The sequence below is a fragment of the Ranitomeya variabilis genome, chromosome 3 (assembly GCF_051348905.1).
Source record: "Ranitomeya variabilis isolate aRanVar5 chromosome 3, aRanVar5.hap1, whole genome shotgun sequence".
NCBI lineage: Eukaryota > Metazoa > Chordata > Amphibia > Anura > Dendrobatidae > Ranitomeya > Ranitomeya variabilis.
In genome coordinates this window covers 175,329,358-175,354,293 of record NC_135234.1, presented here as the reverse complement: position 1 = coordinate 175,354,293, position 24,936 = coordinate 175,329,358, and the positions used below count along the sequence as shown (strand labels likewise).

Sequence of the window (24,936 nt, the reverse complement as noted above, 5' to 3'; positions counted from 1 at the left end):
GTAGTGCCCCTCTTCCCTGGGTGGGAGTAGAGAACAGACGGAACTGACTCAGAAGATAGTGTTAGGGACAAGGAAGGAGCCCCTGGTTCCGAGTCACCCGACAGCTGGGTCGTGAAAGCACCCAAATGAAACACCATCCTCTTGTACATGCAGGCGACAGGATGTTCAGTGTAATTTCATAGGCCCAAGTACCGCTGGATGAATGGTGGGGCCAGAACAAGGTTTTAGATTGGATGTCTGAGAGTGCGATCAGTTCCTTCGCTTTGTCTTCCACCCGGTCCCTTGCTGAAAGTGCAGATTTTGCATCTGCCCATGGGCATCTGTCTTCCACCTCACCACCTTCAAAATCAAGCAATCAGTCTGAGCCCCAAGTCATGAAGCAGTCACTTCTGCTTTTTGATGACTCTGCGGGCTGTGGTTACATGGACAATCCATCTGGCCCTGCCCCAGAGATTGAGTGCACTGATGCACAATCACTTTGGCAAATGGTCAGTGGACCACCTTAGCACATCAATGATGATGATGATGACGAAACACATGTGTCAACTGCTGTAGCTTTCTGCTATGTGTCGACCGGCAAGAAGGGCAGAGGTGAGGACTGGGTGGAAAATCATGCAGGGGATTTTTATTATTTATTTTTATAGCATTGATTACATGTTGCTGTACATGAGGAGGGGTTACATACAAAACACAAATAGTAATCACAATGAATAAACTAATAGTGACAGACAGGTACAGAGGGGAGAGGACCTTACCTTTGCCGCTTTACATTTTACAGGATAATGAGGAAGGAGACTGTAGGTTAGGAGATTGCAGCAGCTCTGTTGTTGATGAATCAGCAGCTCTGGTAGTGGTGAAGAGGCAGCAGGGTCATTGCAGGCTGTAAGCTGTTCTGAAGACATGGGTTTTCATGTTCCTCTTGAAAGTTCCAAATGTAGGGGATAACCAGACGTGTTGGGCCACAGACTTATACAGGATGGGGATACTCGCGAGAAGTCATGCATACAATTGGATGAGGAATGTACGATTGTGGAGAAGAGAAGGAGGTTTTGGTAGGACCAGAGATTACAGCAAATTACTACAAAGGAGACACTAGAAGGAGTAATTACCAATAATGCAAATTTTATTAAATCTTAAATAGTACTGACATAGAATATAAATCATCTAAAGATAATCACAGAGAGTACAAAACAGGTGGTGCAACCACCTATGAACCGGTAACAGCAGAATGAGAAATGCAGCATAACGACAGGACCGAAAAAGGTCCAGATCGCACCATGAAATAGCAATATACACAGGGTGCAATACCACAGGAGAGGGACCTGAATAGATCCCTTATATAGGGTGAATAATAGAATTATGAATGAACAATAGTAGTGAGCCCTATTAGGGTAAATCTACACTCATGTGCTGGAGCGGCTGAGAAAGTGCTGCCACAACCCTATTATTGCACATATCCCACTGGCCCAAATACTACCAAAAGTGGTCCCAAAGATATGGTAAACACATGATACCTGCGGTCATGGTGGCCTGGATCTGGTCCCGTCGTAAGGAACACCTCGACGCACGTTTCACCACAACAGTGGCTTCATCAGGAGATAAGTAAGCGTCGCCCGGGATTGCCTTTAAGTACTAAAGCGAAGGTGATTTGATTTCCAACAGCCTTGTCCGGCGCGCTGCCGCCATGATGCGACGCGCCATGGAGGGCGGCGCTCAAGGTGCGCGTCACCATGTCACGTGGCCAGGTCAGGTGACCAGACCCGCAACCATGGCAACGCGTCACCAAGATAGAGCGCTCCCCCCACCGCGCGGGGCAGCGCATGCGCGGTGCGCGCTCCGGCCGGGAAGATGAATAAAAAGGTAAAAAGGAGAGAATAAGACACACCACAGAACGGGAAGGGCTAAAGGGTGAGCGGACCAACAATGGTGATGTGCAGGTTCCCACCGGTTGGACCTACAAGGTGCAGGGATATATCATATGCAAGCCCTGAGGCTAGAAAAAAGACATATCTAAAGGCCATAAATTACGGTCACCACGACCTATTATAAAAGGTCTAATTGATTATAGCCAGTAACACGGAATAGACCCGATATAAACAGATTGCAACTCCCAATGGAGTAGGATGGTCACCCAAATATTGTTAGATCCATAGCAAATATATTACCAAAAAGGATCTGTACTCAAGCTGGACCATAATATAGAGAGATAATCGATCCAAAGCAATCTATTATACCGGATTATCAGACCTTACGATAGTCCCACCTAAAAATCTACAAGAGCCCCCAAGGCTGCGGTAAACAGTAATAAGCAAATACACTACACAGTACATACTCATAACACATGCAACAATATTATATAGGCAGTAATAGAAAAGTTACAGAAAATCATCTGTCCTTATACTGGATCAAAAGCGTTCCGCTGCCATTGGTCCAAAGTCTTCTCTTGTGATGAGTCACGGGTCCATCCGATAATTCTAAACAGAAACCGCCTTGGATGCATGGATTACACCAGAGGATCCGAACAATATATAAGCCCCAGTACATAGTCATGCAGTGTGACTAGAAACAGGATAAAAAAAAAACCAAGTTAAAATCAAACACACAACACAACAAATTAAAATTCGCGCCTACCACTTAAACAAAGGATTTGAAGCTCAATGCCTCGTTAAGGCCTTTGGGGGCCACCGTATCGAGGCAAACCATCCATTTGGTTTCCCTTTTAAGGAGTTCCTTCTTATAGTTGCCCCCTCGAATGCCCAATTGTACCCTATCTATGCCCTTAACCTTGAACATTTTAGGATTGCTGTTGTGGTGGACACGGAAATGTTTGGGTATAGTTTTCAAAATGGACAGATCATGGGCCCCTGCTGCATTCCTTATATCCCTAGCGTGTTCCAAAGTCCTGACCCTGAGTTGGCGGGTGGTCATGCCGACGTATATAAGTTTACACGGGCAGAAAGCATAATACACCACCATGTCCGTAGTACAGGATATGTGATGTGTAATCCGATAAGATCTGGAGGCGTCACTGTTGTCAAATGTGAAAGATCTCTCAATGTACTGACATGCAGAGCAGTCACCACACTGAAAAGACCCCCAGACCGGACCAGCACGTGCAGAGAAATAGGACCTCTGTACCGCCACATAGTGGCTACGTGTAAGTAGGTCCCTGAGATTTCTGGACCGTCTCCACGTCACAGAGGGATAGGTAGGCAGACAGCTGTTAAGATCCTCGTCAGCTCGCAAAATGGGCCAATATTTACGTAAGATGTCCATAACATTAGTCCATCTTGAATTGAATGTGGTGATCAGTCCAACAGAGTTATCTTGTTGTTTAGGCTCCTTTTTGTTGACCAGTAGATCACCCCGCCGTATACCTGCAGCTCTCCTATATCCCTTCCGTATATATTTATGATTGTAACCACGTTGTTGTAACTGCCTAGTGAGAATACCAGCCTGATTGCGGAACTTATCATCATCCGAGCAAATGCGTCTCATGCGAAGAAATTGTCCCACCGGTATCGCCCTCGTCGTCTGGGGGTGATGTGCCGAGGAGGCATGAAGGAGGGCATTTACCGCCGTGTGTTTACGATAGACATCGGTAGTCAGGTACCCGTTCTCATCTATCTGTATCAAAACATCGAGAAATTCCACTTCTTGTTTACTAAATTTATAGGTCAGTTTAATGTTATATGGGTTATCATTCAAATCAGTCATAAATGAAATCAGCGATGTCTCGGAACCCTGCCATATGAACAATATATCATCGATATATCTGGACCATGAGACCACGGCAGAGAAGTCCCCCATTTCATAGACCACCTCTTTCTCCCACAGCCCCAGGAACAGGTTTGCATATGAGGGCGCACAAGTCGCCCCCATCGCTGTTCCCTGGAGCTGTAGGAAAAATCTGTCCTTAAATGTGAAAAAATTATGAGTCAAAATAAATCTTAAAAGGTCCAAAATAAAAGTGACCAAATAACCATCTAAATTTGTCATTTCCAGGAAGGACCTCGATGCCGTGATCCCATGGTCGTGGAATATCGATGTATATAGTGACTCGACGTCACAGACCACCAAGAACATGTCCTGTTCCAATTGTATGTTACTAAGACGTGTCAAAATATCAGTGGTGTCTTTGATGAATGAAGGCAGGGTTTCGACACATCGCTGGAGATAATAGTCCACAAAACGGCAAATGGCCTCGTTGATGCCCCCTATTCCCGAGACGATAGGGCGACCCGGTGGGTTCTCCTTATTTTTGTGAACTTTAGGTAGTAGGTAGAATGTTGGAACCGTCGGTGCCTCCGTAACCAAACCCTCCAACATTCTACCCATAATAATACCAGCCTGGCTGGCCTGCTGTAGCATCTCATCGAGTTCCATCTTAAACGGAGTCAATGGATTGCTATCAAGTCTCCTATAGCACTGTTGGTTATATAACTGTCGAAAGGCCTCACGCTCGTACATAGCGCAAGGCCAGATCACAACATTTCCCCCTTTGTCTGCAGGTTTTATAACCACCTGTTTGAGATTACGCAGTTCACTAATAGCTCTATTTTCCAGGGAGGTCAGATTATAAGAGAGTCTATCCTCTGGAATTTGTTCCATATCCCTCTTGACCAATTTCAAAAAATGTCTACATTGGAACATGTACCTGGAGGGGGGAAATGTTGCGATCTGGGGTGCAGATACGTAGGAAAGCGTGGGTCATCCGATTCAGCTTGCTCAGCAAGTAACGCCTCCAAGTCCGCCAAGGCCTGTTGTTCTGTATCAATAGAAGAGATATTTTTAGATTGATTAATAAAAATTTTTTTGAAAGATAGTTTTCTTGCAAAAAGTTCAAGATCCTTCACCATAGTAAAATAGTTGAATTTAGCTGATGGTGCAAAGGACAGGCCCTTACAGCAAATCAGTTCAGAGATATATTCGGGAGACAGATTATAGATGGCTTTGTAGGTCAGTGTTAGTAGCTTGAAATGGATACATTTTGGAATTGACAATGAAGAGATTTGCAGAGGGGAGAAGCAGCAGATTAGTGAGGACAGAAGTGGATTAGTAGGGCAGCAGAGTAAAGGACAGACTGGAGAGGTGTGACGACGCAATGGGGGATGATGAGGTCCTAAACAACCCCACATGAAGTCTAGGCCATCCTAGTGACATGGGCGTTTCAGAGGAAGAGGTGGTATTCGCGCTGCTATTATGTTAGCTGCTACAAAGTGCCAAGGCCGGCTCCTAGCCATTAAGTTGGCTGCTACTGCGCACCAAGTCCGGCCCCTAGCTATTAAGTCAGCCGCTTCAAAACGCCGAGGTCTGATCACCTGTATGTAGCAGCATTGCAAACTTGCTCTGTTCTGTTCCCACATCTATGTACCAGCCACCGTTATTTTTAAAACTTGTCACCTCTTGTTGATTTAATTCAGCAGAGATTAGCAGACTAAAGTCGGGCCAAAACTTTGTGATTACCCCCTCTGGTTAATATTTGCCAGCCAGGTAAAGCACCTTGTGACTCCGCATTGTAAGGACTAATATGGTTGTGTGTATGAGGCTTAAAAGATACAGTAAATCATTATTACTCAAAATTCCTTTTGCAGAGCAGGCAGCTTTCTCTTACTGGGCAAGTTTGGATTTGGATTCAATAGCAGATGCCAATTTATTTCAGTGAAATGCTCAACCCGCAATACAAATGCAGAGGATTCATGAACTGCTCATTATTTTCCACTTTTGGAACAGTGACAGCCGCGATATTTACCTCTACAGTTACAACACTTCGCTTCCTTTTTAAAACTCCAAATGTAATTAACTAATAATAATTAGAGGCAGAGATGCGCAATTCTGCATGAGCTCTCGGAAAGATTACAATGTAAAATGTGTCCAAATATAATTACGACAGGTTCCACACTCATGGATTTACCTTTCATGATTGAGAAGAATAGCAAAAGATCTGGCTTTTCTTCAACAGGAATACAAGCGACAGAGAAGACTTTTGATTAGACAAATTACAAGCAATCGTCCACTATCTGCAATGAATGATCTGTGTTGAAAGGAAGCTGTACTGTTTGATGCTTGTGATAGTTTCAGCTTGATTCATTCTATCAGATATAAAGGAATGTGCAGAATCTCAAGCACATTATCACATCGGCCCAATCCGTTCAGCCGGCATCATGCTATTTCTTTCAGTCACTGACAAAAGACTACTTACATTGAATTTTTGATAATAAAGCACCAACATATTAAGCAGTGTGTTAGGGGTCGACTTCCCACCTCTGCACAGGGGGAATCTCGGGCCATCTCCGCTGCGGTCTCCCATTCTTCTCTGGCCGCAGTGGAGCCTGCTCAGCAGAAACGTCGGTCCCAGCATCTCGCTCAGTCTGACTCTGCAAAGGGTTACTGCTGCTTTTCCAGCTTCTGCCATTGAAGCCAGTGATGGGCAGCGGCGAGCAGACGCTTTTGGGACTAAGTCCTGCTTTTCCCCTTCTGAGCATGCCCAGGGTAAGATCTCTCATTGGAGATTGAGGGTCACATGCTTATATACTCAGCAAAACCCATTGGTCCTCTAGGAAGGTCCTGAAGGTGCTCAGGCTCTGTAGCAGCCTCTCATTGGTCCTTCTAGGAAGGTCCTGTACTTGCTGCAGCTATAAAAGGTTCGCTTGGCCGCATGGCCATGCGCTAGTATCAAATCTAAGTTATGTGCTTTGCGCCAGTGTGGTTACGTTTGTATGTGTTCAGGGACCCGGCTGAAATAATCCCATAGAATACCGACACCTCCGATGAGGAGATTGTGTGTATGGATTCAGGGCCCTGGCTGAAATAAGCCCCTAGAATACAGGCTCCTCCGGTGGGGAGATTGTATGATTGCGTAACCACCAACTGCTATCTGCTCAGCAGTCGCTGTGTACTCCTGTGAGGTTAACAGGACACAGTGCTTTCTTTAGGCGACTCTGTGAAGTAACAGAGTTTGCTTCTACCACCATATAGTGCTGCCATTTGCCAGCAGCAGGTTCTCTCCTGCACGGTGGACCCTGGGCAGCGAGCGCACCAAATAACATCTCTCTATTTACTCGGTGCATTCTGCCAGCCCTAACAGAATACCAGCGCCAGGGTCTGGCTAGTAAATGGCAGACGGTCAGCGTTTACAGCATAAAATCCAGCAGCTGGAGGGTAGGTTGGCGGCTCTTGAGCGCACAACCTCAGCTGTGGATGTTACCGGAGTCGCTGTTCAGGCTGCAAGTGTAGCTGCAGCCAGTTTGTCCTCTGCCACCCCTGCTCCGACTTTATCCCATCTCCCACTTCCAGACAAGTTTGCTGGTGACAGTAAGCTATGTCGGAGATTCGTGAGTCAGTGCTCCATACATCTAGAGCTCCTGTCTGCACGTTTTCCTACGGAACGGGCGAAAGTGGGATTTATTTTATCCCTTTTGTCGGGCAGGGCGTTGAAGTGAGCACCGCCGCTATGGGAGTGTAATGATCATGTGGTGCAGAGTGCTCCTCTCTTTCTGGACGCTCTGAAACAGGTCTTTTTGGGACCTCGTGTCACCCACGATACCGCGCTCCAATTGTTGGCAATAACACAGGGTTCGTCCATGGTCAGCCAGTTCACTGTCCAATTGCGGACTCTGGTCTCTGAGCTGGAGTGGCTGGATAAAGTCCTTATTCCGGTGTTCTGGAAAGGACTGGCAGACCATGTGAAGGACGCCTTGGCCACCAGGGAGATTCCCACCACACTGGAGGAGCTCATTTCTATATCTACCCGCATCGACCTCCGTTTTAACGAGCAGAGGTTAGAGCGGACCCAGTGTAGGCAGAGGTTTCGGCTGGCTCCCACCTTTGCCAGACCTCTAGAATCTTCCTTTCAGGTGTCCAACTTTCACGAGGCCATGGAGGGTTCTCGAGCAGGACCTAAATCCCGGGCCTCTCGAGTACCCATGGTTTCTAATATTTGTCAACAGTTAGGACATTATGCTAATAAATGTCCACAGCGATCGGGCAAACGATCGCGTCTAGGAACCATTGGAGGTGGTTCACTAGACACAGCGGCGTTTTCCTCCAAGCTGTCCTTCAAAGGGACAATCAGGTTAGGCTCATCCTCTCTAACAGTCGAGCATTGTGTGGATTCTGGAGCAGAGGGAAATTTCATGTCCTCTGCTTTTGCTCTGCGCCATGCAATACCCCTAGTGATGCTCGCCAAACCGGTGACTGTTAGAGTAGTGAATAGGTCGACACTTCCTTCACGAATCACACACCAGACTGTCCCTTTCACGTTATCCATGTCCCCTTCCCACAAGGAGATTATTTCCCTTCTTGTCCTTCCCGAGGGAATGGACGAGATTTTGCTGGGAATACCCTTGCTCTGTTTCCACTCCCCACATATTGAGTGGACCTCTGGGAGGATATTGGGTTGGAGTGAATCATGTAAGGGCAGATGTGCGAGAGAGTGCATTCAGGTTTCCACCACCGAGATACCCGCAGATCTTTCTTCCCTTCCCAAATGCTATTTTTCCTATGTAGACGTCTTCTCCTATTGATCTCTTGCCTGGAGCAGAACCTCCTCGGGGATGCGTCTATCCTCTCTCTCTCTCCCGGAAACGGAGGCTATGTCTCAATACATCCAGGAGAATTTGGCAAGAGGGTTCATTAGGAAGTCAGTGTCACCTGCAGGGGCGGGGTTCTTCTTCGTGCAGAAGAAGAATGGAGAATTACGTCCTTGCATAGATTACAGGGGTCTTAACGCCATGACCATTAAGAATAAGTACCCTCTGCCCCTGATTTCTGAGCTCTTTGATAGGCTACGGGGAGCAAGGGTATTTACCAAATTAGATCTGCAGGGGTGCTTATAACCAGATTCGCATCCATGAGGGGAACGAATGGAAGACGGCGTTTAATACCAGGGATGGGCACTATGAGTATCTGGTGATGCCCTTCGGGCTCTGTAATGCCCCAGCCGTTTTCCAAGACTTTGTCAACGACATCTTCCGGGATATGCTCTCCACCTCGGTTGTAGTCTATCTGGATGATATTCTCATCTTCTCTCCAGATATTGACTCCCACCGGAGAGATGTTGGTAGAGTCTTCGACCTGTTATGGGCAAATTCCCTCTATGCAAAGTTGGAGAAGTGAATGTTTGAGCAGGAGTCTTTACCTTACCTGGGCTATATCATCTCCACCCAGGGATTGGCTATGGATCCTTCCAAACTACAGGCTGTGATGGACTGGCAAGAACCCCATTCTCTTAAAGCGGTGCAGCGCTTTATGGGATTCATTAATTACTATCGCCAGTTCATTCCCCACTTCTCAACTTTGGTAGCTCCCTTGGTAGCCCTCACCAAGAAGGGAGCAAATCCCAAATTGTGGTCTGAAAAGGTCTCCAGGGCCTTCTCTTCTATTAACTCTCATTTTGCTAGCGCTCCCATCCTACATTGTCCCGATGTTAATAAGCCGTTTATAATGGAGGAGGATGCCTCATCTGTTGGTGCAGGAGCAGTCCTCTTCCAAAAGGATGCTCAAGGTTGGAAGCATCCTTGCTTCTTCTTCTCCAAGACCTTCACACCAGTGGAGAGGAATTATTCCATCAGGGACAGGGAGTTGCTAGCAATGAAGTTGGCTTTCTCGGAGTGGAGACATCTTTTGCAGGGGGCTCTCTTTCCCTTTCAAGTCTTCACGGACCACAAAAATTTTTTATATTTACAAACAGCCCAGCGGCTAAATTCTCATCAGGCCAGATGGTCCTCGTTCTTCGCCCAGTTCCACTTCACCCTCCATTATCTCGCTGGGAAGAAGAACATTCATGCTGATGCCCTCTCTCGCTCCATTGTGCCATCTGAGGAGGAGGAAGGGGAGCCTCGGCTTATTGTCCCTTCTGAGAGTCTGAGAACCGTAGCTCCAGTTTTGCTAGAGTCTGTGCTTCCGGGCAAGACTTTTGTACCCATTAATTTGCGACCGGAGGTTCTCTCTTGAGCTCATTCGTCCAGGGTGGGTGGACACTTCGGGACAAAGAGGACATCTGAGCTGCTGGCAAGGACGTACTGGTGGCCACATATGGTCCGTGACGTCAGAGATTATATTCGGGCGTGTGTCTCCTGCACCAAAAATAAGTCTCCTCGACAAAGGCCAGCTGGGTTACTCTATCCCTTGCCGGTGGCAGACAGGCCCTGGGAGATGGTCGGGATGGACTTTGTGGTGGGTTTGCCCAAGTCTCATGGCTGTACCATCATTTGGGTTATCACTGATCATTTTTCTAAAATGGTGCATTTGGTGCCGCTTCCACGGCTACCTTCTGCACGGGCCTTGGCAGCGTTGTTCATAAAACATATCTTCCGCGTACACAGCATGCCAGACAAAATTGTCAGTCACCGGGGTCCCCAGTTTGTGTCTCGGTTCTGGAGAGAGCTTTGTCGTCTTCTCAGCATTGAGTTGAATCTCTCTTCCGCATATCATCCTGAGACGAATGGGTTGGTAGAGAGGGCCAACCAGACCTTGGTCACATATATGCGACATTTTGTCTCAGCCAGGCAGGATGACTGGGCATCCTTGCTATCATGGGCAGAGCTTGCGCTGAACAATGCCATAGCCGACTCCACTGGACAAACCCCATTCCTCCTTAACTATGGTCAGCATCCGCGGGTACCTGTGCCTATGCCCGTGTCTTCTGCCGACTCCAGGGTGGCAGACTGGGCTGTGGAGGCACGGAATATTTGGGACCACACTCGGGATGCCATTCGGGCCTCCAAGGAGAGAATGAGGTCTTCCGCCGATGCACATCGACGCCCCGCTCCGACCTTTGCTCCTGTCGACTTGGTGTGGCTCTCCGCCCGTAACATCAAGCTGCGAGTTGAGTCCACTAAGTTTGCATCTCGCTACTTGACTTGGGCCCTTTCAAGGTCCTCGAACAGGTTAACCCTGTGGTCTACCATTTAGCTCTTCCGCCACGCCTGGGTATCACCAACACCTTTCATGTGTCCCTCTTGAAACCCGTATACATGTCCCGGTTTTCTGAGTCATCTGCCGGGACATCGGGTTCGTCTACGGACGATTACGAGGTGAATGCTATTTTGGGGTGCAAGGTGGTACGTGGCAAAAAATTGTATTTGGTGGACTGGAGGGGTTATGGTCCTGATAGCCTGCTGAGCACATTCGGGCTTCACAGCTCATTGCTGCCTTCAAGCGTAGCGATGTCCAGGGGGGCCCTAGGGGGGGTAATGTTAGGGGTCGAGTTCCCGCCTCTGCACAGGGGGAATCTCGGGCCATCTCTGCTGCGGTCTCCCATTCTTCTCCTGCTGCAGTGGAGCATGCTCAGCGGAGACGTCGGTCCCAGCATCTCGCTCAGTCTGACTCTGTGCAAAGGGTTACTGCTGCTTTTCCAGCTTCTGCCATTGAAGCCAGTGCTGGGCAGCGGCAAGCAGATGCGTTTGGGACTAAGTCCTGCTTTTCCCTTTCTGAGCATGCCCAGGGTAAGATCTCTCATTGGAGATCGAGGGTCACATGCTTAGATACTGCAGCAAAACCCATTGGTTCTCCAGGAAGGTCCTGAAGGTGCTCAGGCTCTGTGGTAGCCTCTCATTGGTCCTTCTAGGAAGGTCCTGTACTTGCTGCAGCTATAAAAGGTTTGCATAGCTGCTCGGCCATGCGCTATTATCAAATCTAAGTTATGTGCTTTGTGCCAGTGTGGTTACGTTTGTATGTGTTCAGGGACCCGGCTGAAACAAGCCCATAGAATACCGGCTCCTCTGGTGAGGAGATTGTATGATTGGGTAACCACCAACTGCTATCTGCTCAGCAGTCACTGTGTACTTCTGTGAGGTTAACAGGACACAGTGCTTTCTTTAGGCGACTCAGTGAAGAAACAGCGTTCGCTTCTACCGCCATATAGGGCCGCCATTTGCCAGCAGCAGGTTCTCTCCTGCACGGTGGACCCGGGCTGCGAACACACCATATAACATCTCTCTATTTACTCGGTGCGTTCCGCCAGCCCTAACACAGTGTTGTACAGAAAATGCAATCATTAGCATCAACTCCCAGACCTCATTGTTACCCACTATCTAATTTCTCTAAGTCAAGCACACATACATTAGAGTCAGTTGCATAGTATGCTAATTAAAGGAGTTTTCATGGAATTCAATAAAAAAGCTGATGGCAAAAAATGTGATAAAATGATAAAAACAAAAATTATCAGGCAAAACCCTCTCATGAAGTAGTCCCTGCCAGTCTTATGGACAGGTCTTGCAGTGATGACATCATACACACTGACTTCTACAGCCACGTGCCAAGCATTCAGACATCTTGGCCAGTCCGTTGATCACAGTAGGACAGGTCACCAAGATCAATTGTGACCATAAAGTGGTGGCTTTGGAGCGACAGGGGATCCAGCAAAGGAGTTAAGATTTTTTATTATCATATAGTCTGCCGTCACAAAACATTTTTAACCAGTCACTATAAATTCAAGACAACATATTTAAAGGAAACCTGTCATGTTAAAAAAAAGCTATTAACGCTATTAACTTGCATATATGGGATTATTCAGCCTGGTGCCCGCACTTATAGCCTTGCAGCTTGGATGAAATTAACTTTATTTCTCCCGCTAGCCTCCGACTTTCAGTCAAAGGAGTGGGCAGGCGTGGCATCAGTCACCGCTCAGTGCTTAGTGAGCTGTAACCATGCTCCCAGCACTGACTGACAGTTGGGTCAGCATTAGAGTTGCCCACAAATAAGTACTTTTAATTCTTATTATAATATACAGGTGCATTTCACAAAATTAGAATATCATCAAAAAGTTAATTAATTTCAGTTCTTCAATACAAAAAGTGAAACTTCTATATTAGAGTCATAACAGAGTGATGTATTTCAAGTGTTTATTTCAGTTAATGTTGATGATTATGGCTTACAGCCAATGAAAACCCAAAAGTCATTATCTCAGTTAATTAGAATACTTTATAACACCAGCTTGAAAAAACGATTTTAAAATCCGAAATGTTGGCCTACTGAAATGTATGTTCAGTAAACACTCAATACTTGGTCAGGGCTCCTTTTGCATCAATTACTGCATCAATACGGTGTGGCATGGAGGCGATCAGCCTGTGGCATTGCTGAGGTGTTATGGAAGCCCAGGTTGCTTTGATAGCAGCCTTCAGCTCATCTGCATTGTTGGGTTTGGTTCCTCTCATCTTCCTCTTGACATCTTGTTGGGTCTGGTGCCTCTCATCTTCCTCTTGGTTAAGGTCAGACGAGTTTGCTGGCCAATCAAGCCCAGTGATACTGTTGTTTTTAAGCCAGGAATTAGTACTTTTGGCAGTGTGGACAGTTGTCAAGTTGGGCTGGAGAATGAAATTTCCATCTCCAAAAAGCTTGTCAGCAGAGGGAAGCAGCAAGTGCATTAATATTTCCTGGTAGATGGCTGTGCTGACTTTGGTCTTGATAAAACACAGCGGACCTACACCAGCAGATGACATGGCTCCCAAAACCATCATTGATTGTGGATACTTCACACTAGACCTTGGAAATCAACGTCCCAGAGTCTGGAGGAAGAGTGGAGAGGCAGACAATCAAAGCTGCTTGAGGTCCAAGCAGTGCCACAGGCTGATCGCCTCCATGCCACGCCGCATTGATGCAGTAATTGATGCCAAAAGAGTCCCAGCAAAGTATTGAGTGCATTTAAAGGGAATCTGTCACCCCAAAAATCGTATATGAGCTAAGGCCACCGGCATCAGGGGCTTATCTACAGCATTCTGTAATGCTGTAGATAAGCCCCTGATGTAACCTGAAAGGTAAGAAATACAGTTTATATTATACTCACCCAGGGGCGGTCCCGGTTTGGTTCGGGTCCGATCGGTGTCGCGGTCCGGGTCCGGCACCTCCTATCTTCATACGATGACGTCCTCTTCTTGTCTTCCTGCTGCGGCTCTGGCACAGGCGTACTTTGTCTGCCCTGTTGAGGACAGAATAAAGTGCTGTGCCTCTCTGACCTTTCCCGGCGCCTGCACACTGCTCAGATGAGCCCTAAGTACGCCAACCTGACATTGTCACATCACAGACTTCACCTGTGGCTATGAAGGATACTACAAAATTAATAATTGCAGATGATGACGATAAATGCAAAAAATATTACATGCTGTTGATAGCGATTTATTCATAAATTTATCCTTGTAGATACATTTCATGGTTTTCTGCTTTTTTATACTTGTTACCTCTTCAAATCCGAATCTGTAAAGAACATGATGTTTTTATCCTTTAACACAGCTTGTAATAATATGATGACAATTAATATAGTGACAATACATGTTTTTTTTTCCCTTACACAGAAAGCTAGACTTGCCAGGATAAGAGTGGCCAAGACAGGCACTTCATCTGCCTACCTGCACAGTAAGAGGAACGGCTTACTTAATGAAGCACTGGAAATGGCGGTGAGTACACTGACTAGTGTCAAGTACTTGCTTTACAGAACTGTAAAGGGTATAGTAAATGTATATTATTCTGGAAAGTGAATGATACCTGGGACACCCAGAAATGGATATAGGAGACAAGAGAATTATATCACTGGTAGTCTTCATTATACAGGAAGGTGACATGCAGTATGTGAGGGAATTCCTGTGTTTTACCTTTGAGTAGTTAGCATCATTGTAAACTTAAAGGGTTGGTTCATATTAGTGTCCAGAAGCGCATTGCTCTGCTGCCTCCAAGCTTCTTGGTTGACAGGGGCGGTGCACTCCTGAAGGTTGACAGTTCAGGCCATCAGCATCGACAAGCCGCTGGCCTGAACTGTGCGCTCTTCAACGCTGCTAGATGAGGCAGCTTTGCTTCTGCAGCATCAGAGAAGCTCGAAGCTAACAAAGTAGAAGCACCCTATAGCAAACAGCTTAGAAGTGCAAGCTCCTTGCCTTGGAAACCAGACCAGTGCAGAGGTGACAGGTAGCATATGCAACGAGCTGTACACTATAAAATTAAAAATACCTCTGTTCTTGAAAACAGAGAGGATTTTTAACAAAAAGTATATTGCAAAGATAGTTATTCTTCAAGAACATTGCAAATTTAACCATTCATGTGCATGACACAACCCTTTCAAAGCAGTATCTAAACAATTTTTTTCACATGTAATCAGGGCCGTATTTGCCACTAGGCACTTGAGAGCACGTGCCTAGGGCAGGACAATGCGGGGGGGGGGGGGGGCGGCACCTGAGCAAGGTTGTTTTTTTTTTAAAGTCACGGGTCACCTCCCGACCAACCGCCCCCCAGCCCCCCCTGGCCGCCCGCTTGCCTGCCTCCCTGCCTCCCACCCACCCTCCTTGAAAACAATACTCACCCTGCTCCAGCAATGCCCGGTCTCAGCTTCTGCAGCTCGTCCTGAGTGAGCGGTCACGTGGTACCGCTCATTAAGGTCATGAATATGCGCATATTCATGACCTTAATGAGTGGTATCACATGACCGCTCACGCAGGAAGAAGGTGCTGTGCCGGGAGTCGGGACAGAGCCATAGGGATGTCGGCGTGGCGTGGGAAAGGTGAGTATAGGGGATGGGGGGATGAAGGAGGACGGTAAGCGGCGCCATGCAAGATGGGAGCGGGGGGGTTGAGAGATTAGCCATGCATACAGGGGGAGGAATATGAGCCATGCATACAGGGGGGAATATGAGCCATGCATACAGGGGGGAATATGAGCCATGCATACAGGGGGGGAATATGAGCCATGCATACAGGGGGAATATGAGCCATGCATACAGGGGGAATATGAGCCATGCATACAGGAGGGGAATATGAGCCATGCATACAGGGGGGGGAATATGAGCCATGCATACAGGGGGGAATATGAGCCATGCATACTGGGGGAATATGAGCCATGCATACAGGGGGGAATATGAGCCATGCCTGCAGAGGGGGAATATGAGCCACGCATACAGGGGGGTCATTATACAGTATGGAACATCATGTGTGGCCATTATATAGTATTGAGCATCATGTGGGATCATTATACAGTATGGAGAACTGTGTGTGGCCATTATACAGTATGGAGCATCATGTGTGGCCATTATACAGTATTGAGCATCATGTGTGGCCATTATACAGTATTGAGCATCATGTGGGATCATTATACAGTATGGAGAACTGTGTGTGGCCATTATACAGTATTGAGAATCATGTGTGTTAGTTATACAGTATGGAGCATCATGTGTGGCCATTATACAGTATTGAGCATCATGTGGGATCATTATACAGTATGAGAACTGTGTGCGGCCATTATACAGTATGGAGCATCATGTGTGGCCATTATACAGTATTGAGCATCATGTGGGATCATTATACAGTATGGAGAACTGTGTGTGGCCATTATACGGTATTGAGCATCATGTGTGGCAGTTATACAGTATGGAGCATCATACATCATCATCAGCGATTCTTGCCAAAGTCACTGCCAATACTGTCATACTCACCAAAGGGGGAGGCAGCACTAAAAGTGCCTAGCGCAGCAGAAACTCTAAATACGGCCCTGCATGTAATGGTAATTCACTGGCAATACTAGAGCCATGTACCTCTGACTGCTTTTATAATGGGTGCATTGGTAATGCAATCTTAGTCTCACAATCAGTCCAGTACATGACCTCTGACTTCACTTATGTGAACTATAGGACAACATGACCATGAAACACATCCATTCTGGGAGCTCTTAAAGCACTTGTTCTGCACTTAGCTACGCCTTCCTTGTTTTTCCATATGCACTTACATACAGCCAAAAATGTAGTGTTTTATTTTGCATAAAAGTGCAGTAAATGAGTCTATACAATGATAAGCTCCAGCTTGTTTCCCCCATCTCATGCTTGTAAAAGCTGACAGGGAGAAACCTATGACAAGCAGGAGGCAGATGAAACAGTATAAAGCTGCATCTTAAAAAATACACACTGTGTACAATGTTAGGGGACAGCTGTTTTATGTCACTCATCTATCATTACTGCCATTATATAGAAATTAGAACAGTCTGATGATACAACACCACTTCTGCAAATTAGGATCAAAGAGGGCAACCCAAAAATGACACTTAAAGACAGTTATACCAAAACCTCTGGAACACTGTTCAAATTACTGTCTGTGCTGCACAAAATATGCTGTCTTGCCTGGGGCATGGTGCAGGCATATATTTCCTGCTAGATGAGCAATATAACTGATAGACAAGAGCAGTCATTCATGAGTACTGAATAATGGGTACACTTGGCATCCACTAATAGCTTTCTGTAGAAATCTTGTTTTAAAGGTATGCATTCTCAGATTTTACAGGCAGAAGATAATGACAATTGTGCACCTGTGTTTTTATTTTATTTTACAATTCTAAAAGTGTAAATGAAATCACTTGTTAATGACAATATCTGGATGTTTGCCAGCACTCACGGAGTTGCAACTAGACTTTCTGTAGCAAAGATTCAGCTTGCAGCCTTAGCTCTGCAATGTAATACAATTGTAAAGGCAAAATGGCTTCATGGCACAATTTCTAACATGCCTAGCATGCCCACGTCCCAACAGACTACATAGCTCCAAATTTTGCCAGTCAATTGTTACTACCACACTTCTGTTTAGATTGCAAAATTATCATCTTATTCAAAGTCATTAATGAGCAACAATAAATAGTGAAATATAGTTCTGCCAAAAGGGAAAAAAATGGAATGATGCACGGCTTGGCAAAGAGAAATGATGAACATAAACACCATACTCCCAAGTGTGCCGGGATTATAAGTGGAACGTGGGTGTTTAATTCAGGAATTGCACTAGATGTGAAATAGGGATACACTCATCAACCGCAGCAGATTTCTCATTATTTCATTTATCTCATTAACTATCATGAGAGGCATCACCAAACAATGTAATACAAAAGTCTATGTAGTAACTACTAGGAAATTATGTATATAATGGACTTCTTATGACAGTTTAGCATAGATTATTAAAAGGTTTAATTCCTTTGCTATGTCCAGTAATAGCAGTGCATTAACCCCTTGCACTCTCCTTGGTAACTTGCATCCATTACTCCAGAAAATCTTTTCTTTCATCAAACACCTAGAAATGTATTTTGTACAGTAAAAGGTTTAAATCTTGGTTTCTGCAGCTGTTCTGCACATTCTCAATAGCCACTTGTGAAATATGCAGTCCTAAAATATATTACTGCCATCAAACTAACCTTTACATCGGGATTCTACAGCTTTATCATCCATTTCTAATAGGAACAATGTGATCCAACATCTTTTCAGTTGCCTGCAAAACTATTGCAGTAAAATGGAGACGAGATAGGAAACATAACTTTTACTGTTCCTCAAATTCTGGGCATTAAAGATTAACAGCCCCTGGGAATTTTTCTACAGATACATATTCCTCTTACCTCATTTGGTTTATGGTAGATGGTCAAGTCACAAGTTATACCATTCCCACTATTATTACTTTACGTTCACTGCTTAGGCAGGATGTCTATATGCCTACAGCACACCCTGACTAAGCATGAAACACAAAGTCATTTGTTAATTTGATACGTGACTTGGAAAAGGCTGCAATGATTATGTTATTAGCTTGGCAGTTTTGGAGATAAAACTACAACTTTGCCACCTAAAATGTGCAGCTAGTTAACAATTTACTTGAAAACTCCACCTGTGACATGTGGATGTCACTTCAGCCTCACGTTAATCCTACTCCTGCAAATCTAGCCTTATATTGCACCAATATACAGTACATGAGCAAAAGCATGTGGGCAACCCTCTTAATAAGCCAAAATGTCTACTTAGAAAACATTGGCAGTAATATGGTCATACCGAATAGCTCAGTGACTTTAAGACTATGTGCACACGTTGCGAATTTGCTTGCAGAAATTTCTGCAAGGTTTCTGCATCTCTTGGCAGAAAAATGCAACCGAAAATACCCACGTTCTTTATGCATTTTTAATGCATTTTTGCATGCTTTTTTGTGCGTTTTTTCATGCATTTTTTAATGCGCTTTTTCATGCGTTTTTGTAAATCCATAAAGCTAAATGAATATATATTATATAAAAAAAAAGAATTGAGATGTCATTTCCTTGTTCAACCTCTTCAGCCAGATGCCCTCATTAATATTAAATAAAGACACACACACACAGTCTCCAGCCTTTGCAGGAGCAATAACATAATTAACCTACATATGCTGTAACAAAACAGCAACTGTCAGAAATCTGCATGAAATGCAATATCTGTTTATTTTTCAAAAACATTTTTTAAAAGATTGCATGGGCTCCCGCATAATTTTCATAACCAGCAGAGGGAAAGCTGACAGCTGAGGGCTGATGTTAATATTCTGGGAAGGAGCAAATAGCCAAAGGTTCCCAGGCTATTAATATCAGCTCACAACCTTTAGTTTACAGGGAAACACCAGAAAAAAAATTGACATGGGGTCCCCCTATAAAATTGAACCAGCAAAGTCTAGGCAGACAGCTGCGGGCTGATATTAATATGGATATTGGCACCCTCCCCAGGCTAAAAACATCAGCTCTCAGCCACACCAGAAATGGCACATCTTATAGATGTTACATGTTTTTGCTGTTATTTTATTCATCTTTGTTGTTGTTGTGGTTGTTGTTGTTTTTTATTAATATTATTATTTGGCCAAACTTTTACAGAGATGTGTGCCTGTTTATTTAGTGCTACTTTATATGATTTTTACAAGGAAGTTATGCAGAGCACATCCCCAGATAATTCTTTGGGCAACGCTCCCTTGATAAGACCTAAAAATTCAGGGGAGTAGTTGGAACAAGATAATTATTTATTATTTAGAAATATTTTGTGCAAAAAATGTCATTGAATGCAACACGATGAAAAAAGAAAAGTAGCTGCAATAATTTGCAAATGATGAATACTCTGTGAGTAAGGCTACTTTCACACTAGTCCGTCGGTACGGGCTGTCGCAAACCGTCGGCCCGACGTACCGTGTGTTAATTATGCACAACGGGGGCAGCGGATGCAGTTTTTCAATGCATCTCCTGCCCCATTGTGATGTCTGGGGAGGCGGGGGCAGAGTTTCGGCCGCGCATGCGCGGTCAGAAATGGAGAACACGACGCACAAAAAAAGTTACATGGAATTTTTTTTGTGCTGACAGTCCGCCAAAACACGATGCAACCGTCGCACGACGGATGCGACGTGTGGCCATACGTCGCAATGCGTCGCTAATGTATAAGTCTATGGAGAAAAAAACGCATCCTGCGGGCAACTTTGCAGGATGCGTTTTTTTCTACATAATCATAGTGTGAAAGTAGCCTAAGGGCGCAATCAGTGCCATAAAACACATCAGAGTGTTTTTCTACCATCATTATGTGGATTTTAATTTTATAATTTATATAGAATAAAGCTTGAAGGTTTTATCTATTCATGGATGTGCTGAGCCACTTTTTTCTGTTATATGTATTTTCTGCCAGTCGGCAGCATGATAGCGGCACCAACTATGATAAGTACAGGTTCATTTTCTCATGCAACGTATCTGTTTTTTCGATGAATCTGAGTCATTGTGCATGTTAAGAACAAAAAAATGCATCCTAACGACTTCTTCTTGGACGGCATTTATCATAGGGATACTTGTTCTGCATTTATGAGCAGTGGAAGGAACCAGTTAGAAGGGATTAGGAGGAAGGATTATCAAGTATATTCAGCTAAAATGTAACCTGTAGCTGGACAATCCACTTTACAAGTCAGAGTGCAGAACCATTCTGATCCCTTATTTCACAGTGGGTTTTATGAAATGCATTAATGCTAAGCTCTGTCTCTGTTTAGGGCTCCACAGAGGAAGAGCAGCAGATAGGAAAATCCCTGATAGAAAGTCAACACCACCACCTGCTGCACTGCCTGGAAAAGACAACTGTAAGTCCAACTGTGGCCAATAACGCCATGTGCTACGTGTGTCTCTCAGCGTCTATACCTCCATTTGTCCCACAGATGAATTGGAACTCTTTTATTGTAACCAGTCCAATGCATGCTGCGAGTCTCTGTAGGTCTTCGTATAGAACACACAGCACTATACAATTTGACAATGCAGCAATCCATGAGAGGGTTCTCCTATATACGTCCTAAGCATTAGTTCTCCTAGCAGTCCTAGGAAAGGATTATGTAAATATCACTTCCAAGGTTACATGTTCTGTAGACATGACCATCAAATACTCCAAGATGGAACAAGACAGAGCAAGTCTGAGATTGGCAGGTCACGTCTTCAGAGTGTAAAGTCTGCAACAGATTCCAGGGAGCCCAATTGCAGTGCAAATACTGAAATCCGAGTCATAATCGATATGTACAAGTTTATTTATTTTACACTTAGGCAGAATTCACTCACCCATGTACAGACCTCAGCCCTACAGCCGGACTCCTAACCCTAACCGACAGGCTCTGATATGCCTATGAGGCGGTAAGTCCAGACCAGACTTTGGGGTCCATATATGGACCCTGTTATATGGACATGTGAATTCAGCCAAATAACTTGGCTTTTATGGGTCTTTTCATTAACAATTTTGCAGGTAAACAGCAGTTCTACACTCAAACCTATAGATAATAATCAATTTAAAAACCATACAGAACATCAGTTTTCCCAACGAGAATTACTGTGGCCTGGTGTATACTAATAATAATAGTATTAATTTTATTTCTATAGCACCAACATATTCCACAACACTTTGCATTTTAGAAAGGACTTGTACAGACAATAAAAGACATTACAGAATAACAATAATCACATAAATCCACAGATACCAAGAGGAAGAAGGCCCTGGATTATATTTTGGATCACTTTGATCCTTCTTAATTGTACTCATTGTATGAAGAAGGATCATAAGTGATCCGGAACAAGTTGCATATTTTGCTCTTTTGTCATGTTATCATTCCATGGAATTTTGAATAAAGCCTTTTTACTGGATGGATCGAGAGATGGATGTCTTTTGCCCACTACTAGGCCATGTGATCCGTACGTTGCTGGTGAGTCAGCTGGACTTTTTTCCTTTTGACTCTGCAGTGGGTTGAGCTACCACTAATTAAATATCCAAAGATAGGCCATCAATAAAAATCCCTGAACCCCATTATAATATTCAATATATCAGGGCTATATTAATAGCCGTCAGAGGAACATAACGTAAATATAAAGACAAGAAGAAGTTAAAGTGTGCTGTAAGTAGAACCCCCCAACCGCCTCTGCCACCTCCAGAAGTTAATTAGGATTATGTACGAATGTCTCTCCTGAGGTTTTTTTTTTATGAAAAATACATTTGCGAGCAATGGTTCTCTGGCTTGTGAACACAAGACTGCACAATGTCCTCATGAAAGAAATGAAATCAACATAAAATTGTCTGGAACGTGGAACAATGTTTGTTTTTGCTCTTTCATTAAGTCAAGATTGGTTTATGCAGCGCACCGCTAGATGTTCTCTGCATCTTTTCATACTCCACATTACCAAGCCTGGGCAATTTATTGCTGGCAAATTGAAATATATCATTTCTTTCTGTCAGCAGAGGGTCCTCTTACATTTACCTTAACAGTGGAAATATATGGATTAAAATGCAGGGATTCTCTTTTTCAGCAAAGCTCCTACTGGGAGTACAGTATCAATATTATGAATACAATTTTTCCAAGTGATATATTTCTGAAACCTCAGCACATAAAGACCTTGACTAAAAATGTACGATCGATAAACATCTGCCATCAGCGCTATGTTTTTTTAGTTCTAAGACCGTTACCACGTGTTTGACTTAGAAGCACTTGGCAAACCCTAAATATAATTGAGATTTTATGGTCTGTACATACGAATCAAGCAGATGTGGGCTGGTTTTTTAGGTCTTCATGGCCTATTGCTAGTGGGGGGTAAACAGCTTCTTAGGTACAAATAAATATTCTAACAGCAGATATTAATGGTATATTCCTAGGACTTAATGTCTGATAGCAGCGCAGCTGGGGAAGTTTGGTAAGTAATAGGCTCCAGATTGTAGTAGCCATGGGTGGCACCATCAATCCACTCTGCTTTGACTCACGTTTAGGGCCAGGAAAGCACACTTGATATGTGGCCCTTGGTAAATGAAAGGTTAGCTAAGCTTCTGATCTCAGGGAATGAAGGTCCACTGTCCTCTGTTGTGCCAACAAGAGAAATCAAGGTGAAGGTCAGTCATCTACATCCATCCCCACTATCCACTGATGTATTATCCAATATAATTGCAATGTTTTAACCTAATTATGGCTTATGTCAAAGAATGCAGGCCACTCTGAGACTGCCTGTTAATTCATGATCTTTAGTACAGTAACATTTTATGTTTTCAACACATGTCAATGCTATCAACATTTGAGATAGAAACTGCCAGACAAAATAAGGAGTCATTAAAGACAAAGGCGATACCACTCCATGTCCAATAAAAGAGCTGTCTCACCATGATCATCGGGCAATTGATTGATTGCTCTAAATTTGGCTCCCCGAGCTGCTTGGTTAGGGGGAAGCCCTGGACAGTCGGACATGTCCCCAACAGCAACTATCTATTTAAAGACAGTTTGTTTCTGTGGTGGGTCATAGAAGTGAGGATAAGAGATGGACACCTCTTATGATGTTCCTAGAGTATTTGGATAGGGGTTTTCTTCATGAGACAACTCCTTATTCCCAATATATTTTCGGTCACAAAACTCTTGATAAGTTGTCACAATGAAGACATATGGATGAGGGAGGAGTTCATGCAACCCTGTATGACATGGTTCTCTATTATATTCAAGGGTATCATGTAGTGCTGATCACCAGGACTTTCAGCAGCATGACCCATGACAATTATCAGCAATGCTGTAACACAAAACTGATAATGTCTGTAAAGTGATGCGGAATATGATGGTGCTACATCGAATATAAGAATTGCATAATAAATAAATAATAATAATTAGCTGTCTTGCTGGGACAAACCACTTTATTAATAGTTTTTTTTTATGCGATAATAAGCCTAAAATAACCCTTAGTTCACGGACTTTTGTACTTTTTAGCAATTAAGTTCACCTCTGTAATTTGTTATACAACCAGTTCTTGCGGTTTTATTATAATTTTCTTCAAAAGTATCTATTTTATTTATTGTTGTTGGCCGGCAATGACTTGTTAAACATAAAAATGTAGTGCCATATCTTTTTATACGACATTTCTCTGTAATTTTAGTAATAATAAGCATTTATAATATTTATTTGCACAATGATTCCTTAAAGACTATCAAGGTGGACTGGCCAACTAGAGGACCAGGGAATCTAGCAGAGGGCCCGGGCTCTGACACAATAATGGGCCTAAAAGGTTCACAAGAAGGTTTTCCCCATTTGGAGCTGACTTTGAAGCCAATTCCTTGCCACTAGAGTCTGTCCTTCATGTACACTAATAAAAACAACAGAGACATGTACATGTTCTGTCTACCTGAATAGATGTGTTCACCTTTACATTTTTGGGGGTAACTTTAGAAAGGATAAAGCAAGTTCAATACAGTATTGCAACGTGCTACCACAACCTTTGATAGACTGCAAATTAGATAATAACCACTTGGTGTCCACACACATTTAGCATAGACATCTCCATCACATCATTTTTTTTCAAGATGGTCACCTTGCGCCACACATCTTGGGATACGTTGACCAAAAAAAAGAAAGAAGGACACATCTATAGCGTGAACTCTAAGAATAATTTCCTTCAGTGGACCCAATCAATTCTAATCAAACACAGAATTCTACTGACTATAAATATGTTTGTAAAGAAGCATGGCAACATCTGTGAATGCATAGTGCCCGAGTCAGATCCACACATGTCAAAGTAATGTACAGTATGCTCATTTCTGGCATTAGGTCTAATCTCTCCATTACATCATGGTTATATAATGTGCTCATGCTGAACATTTACATTATCTATGTACATTAAAATCTGTAAGGATCTCAATGGAGCAAGGTCAATTTGGCAAGCACATTCGCTTACTTTTATTTGTGC

The 24,936-nt window shown here is 44.1% G+C and overlaps 1 protein-coding gene across 2 annotated transcripts in view; it reads left to right on the top strand.

The window, feature by feature from the left end:
* The window catches only part of KCND3 (potassium voltage-gated channel subfamily D member 3), a 702,096-nt gene that overhangs the window by 586,929 nt on the left and 90,231 nt on the right, over positions 1 to 24,936 (top strand). For both annotated transcript variants that reach the window (XM_077294902.1, XM_077294901.1), the window contains exons 4-5: positions 14,292 to 14,393; positions 20,748 to 20,834. In XM_077294902.1, coding sequence (XP_077151017.1) covers positions 14,292 to 14,393; positions 20,748 to 20,834 — 189 coding nt within the window. The remainder of the gene's footprint in view (positions 1 to 14,291; positions 14,394 to 20,747; positions 20,835 to 24,936) is intronic.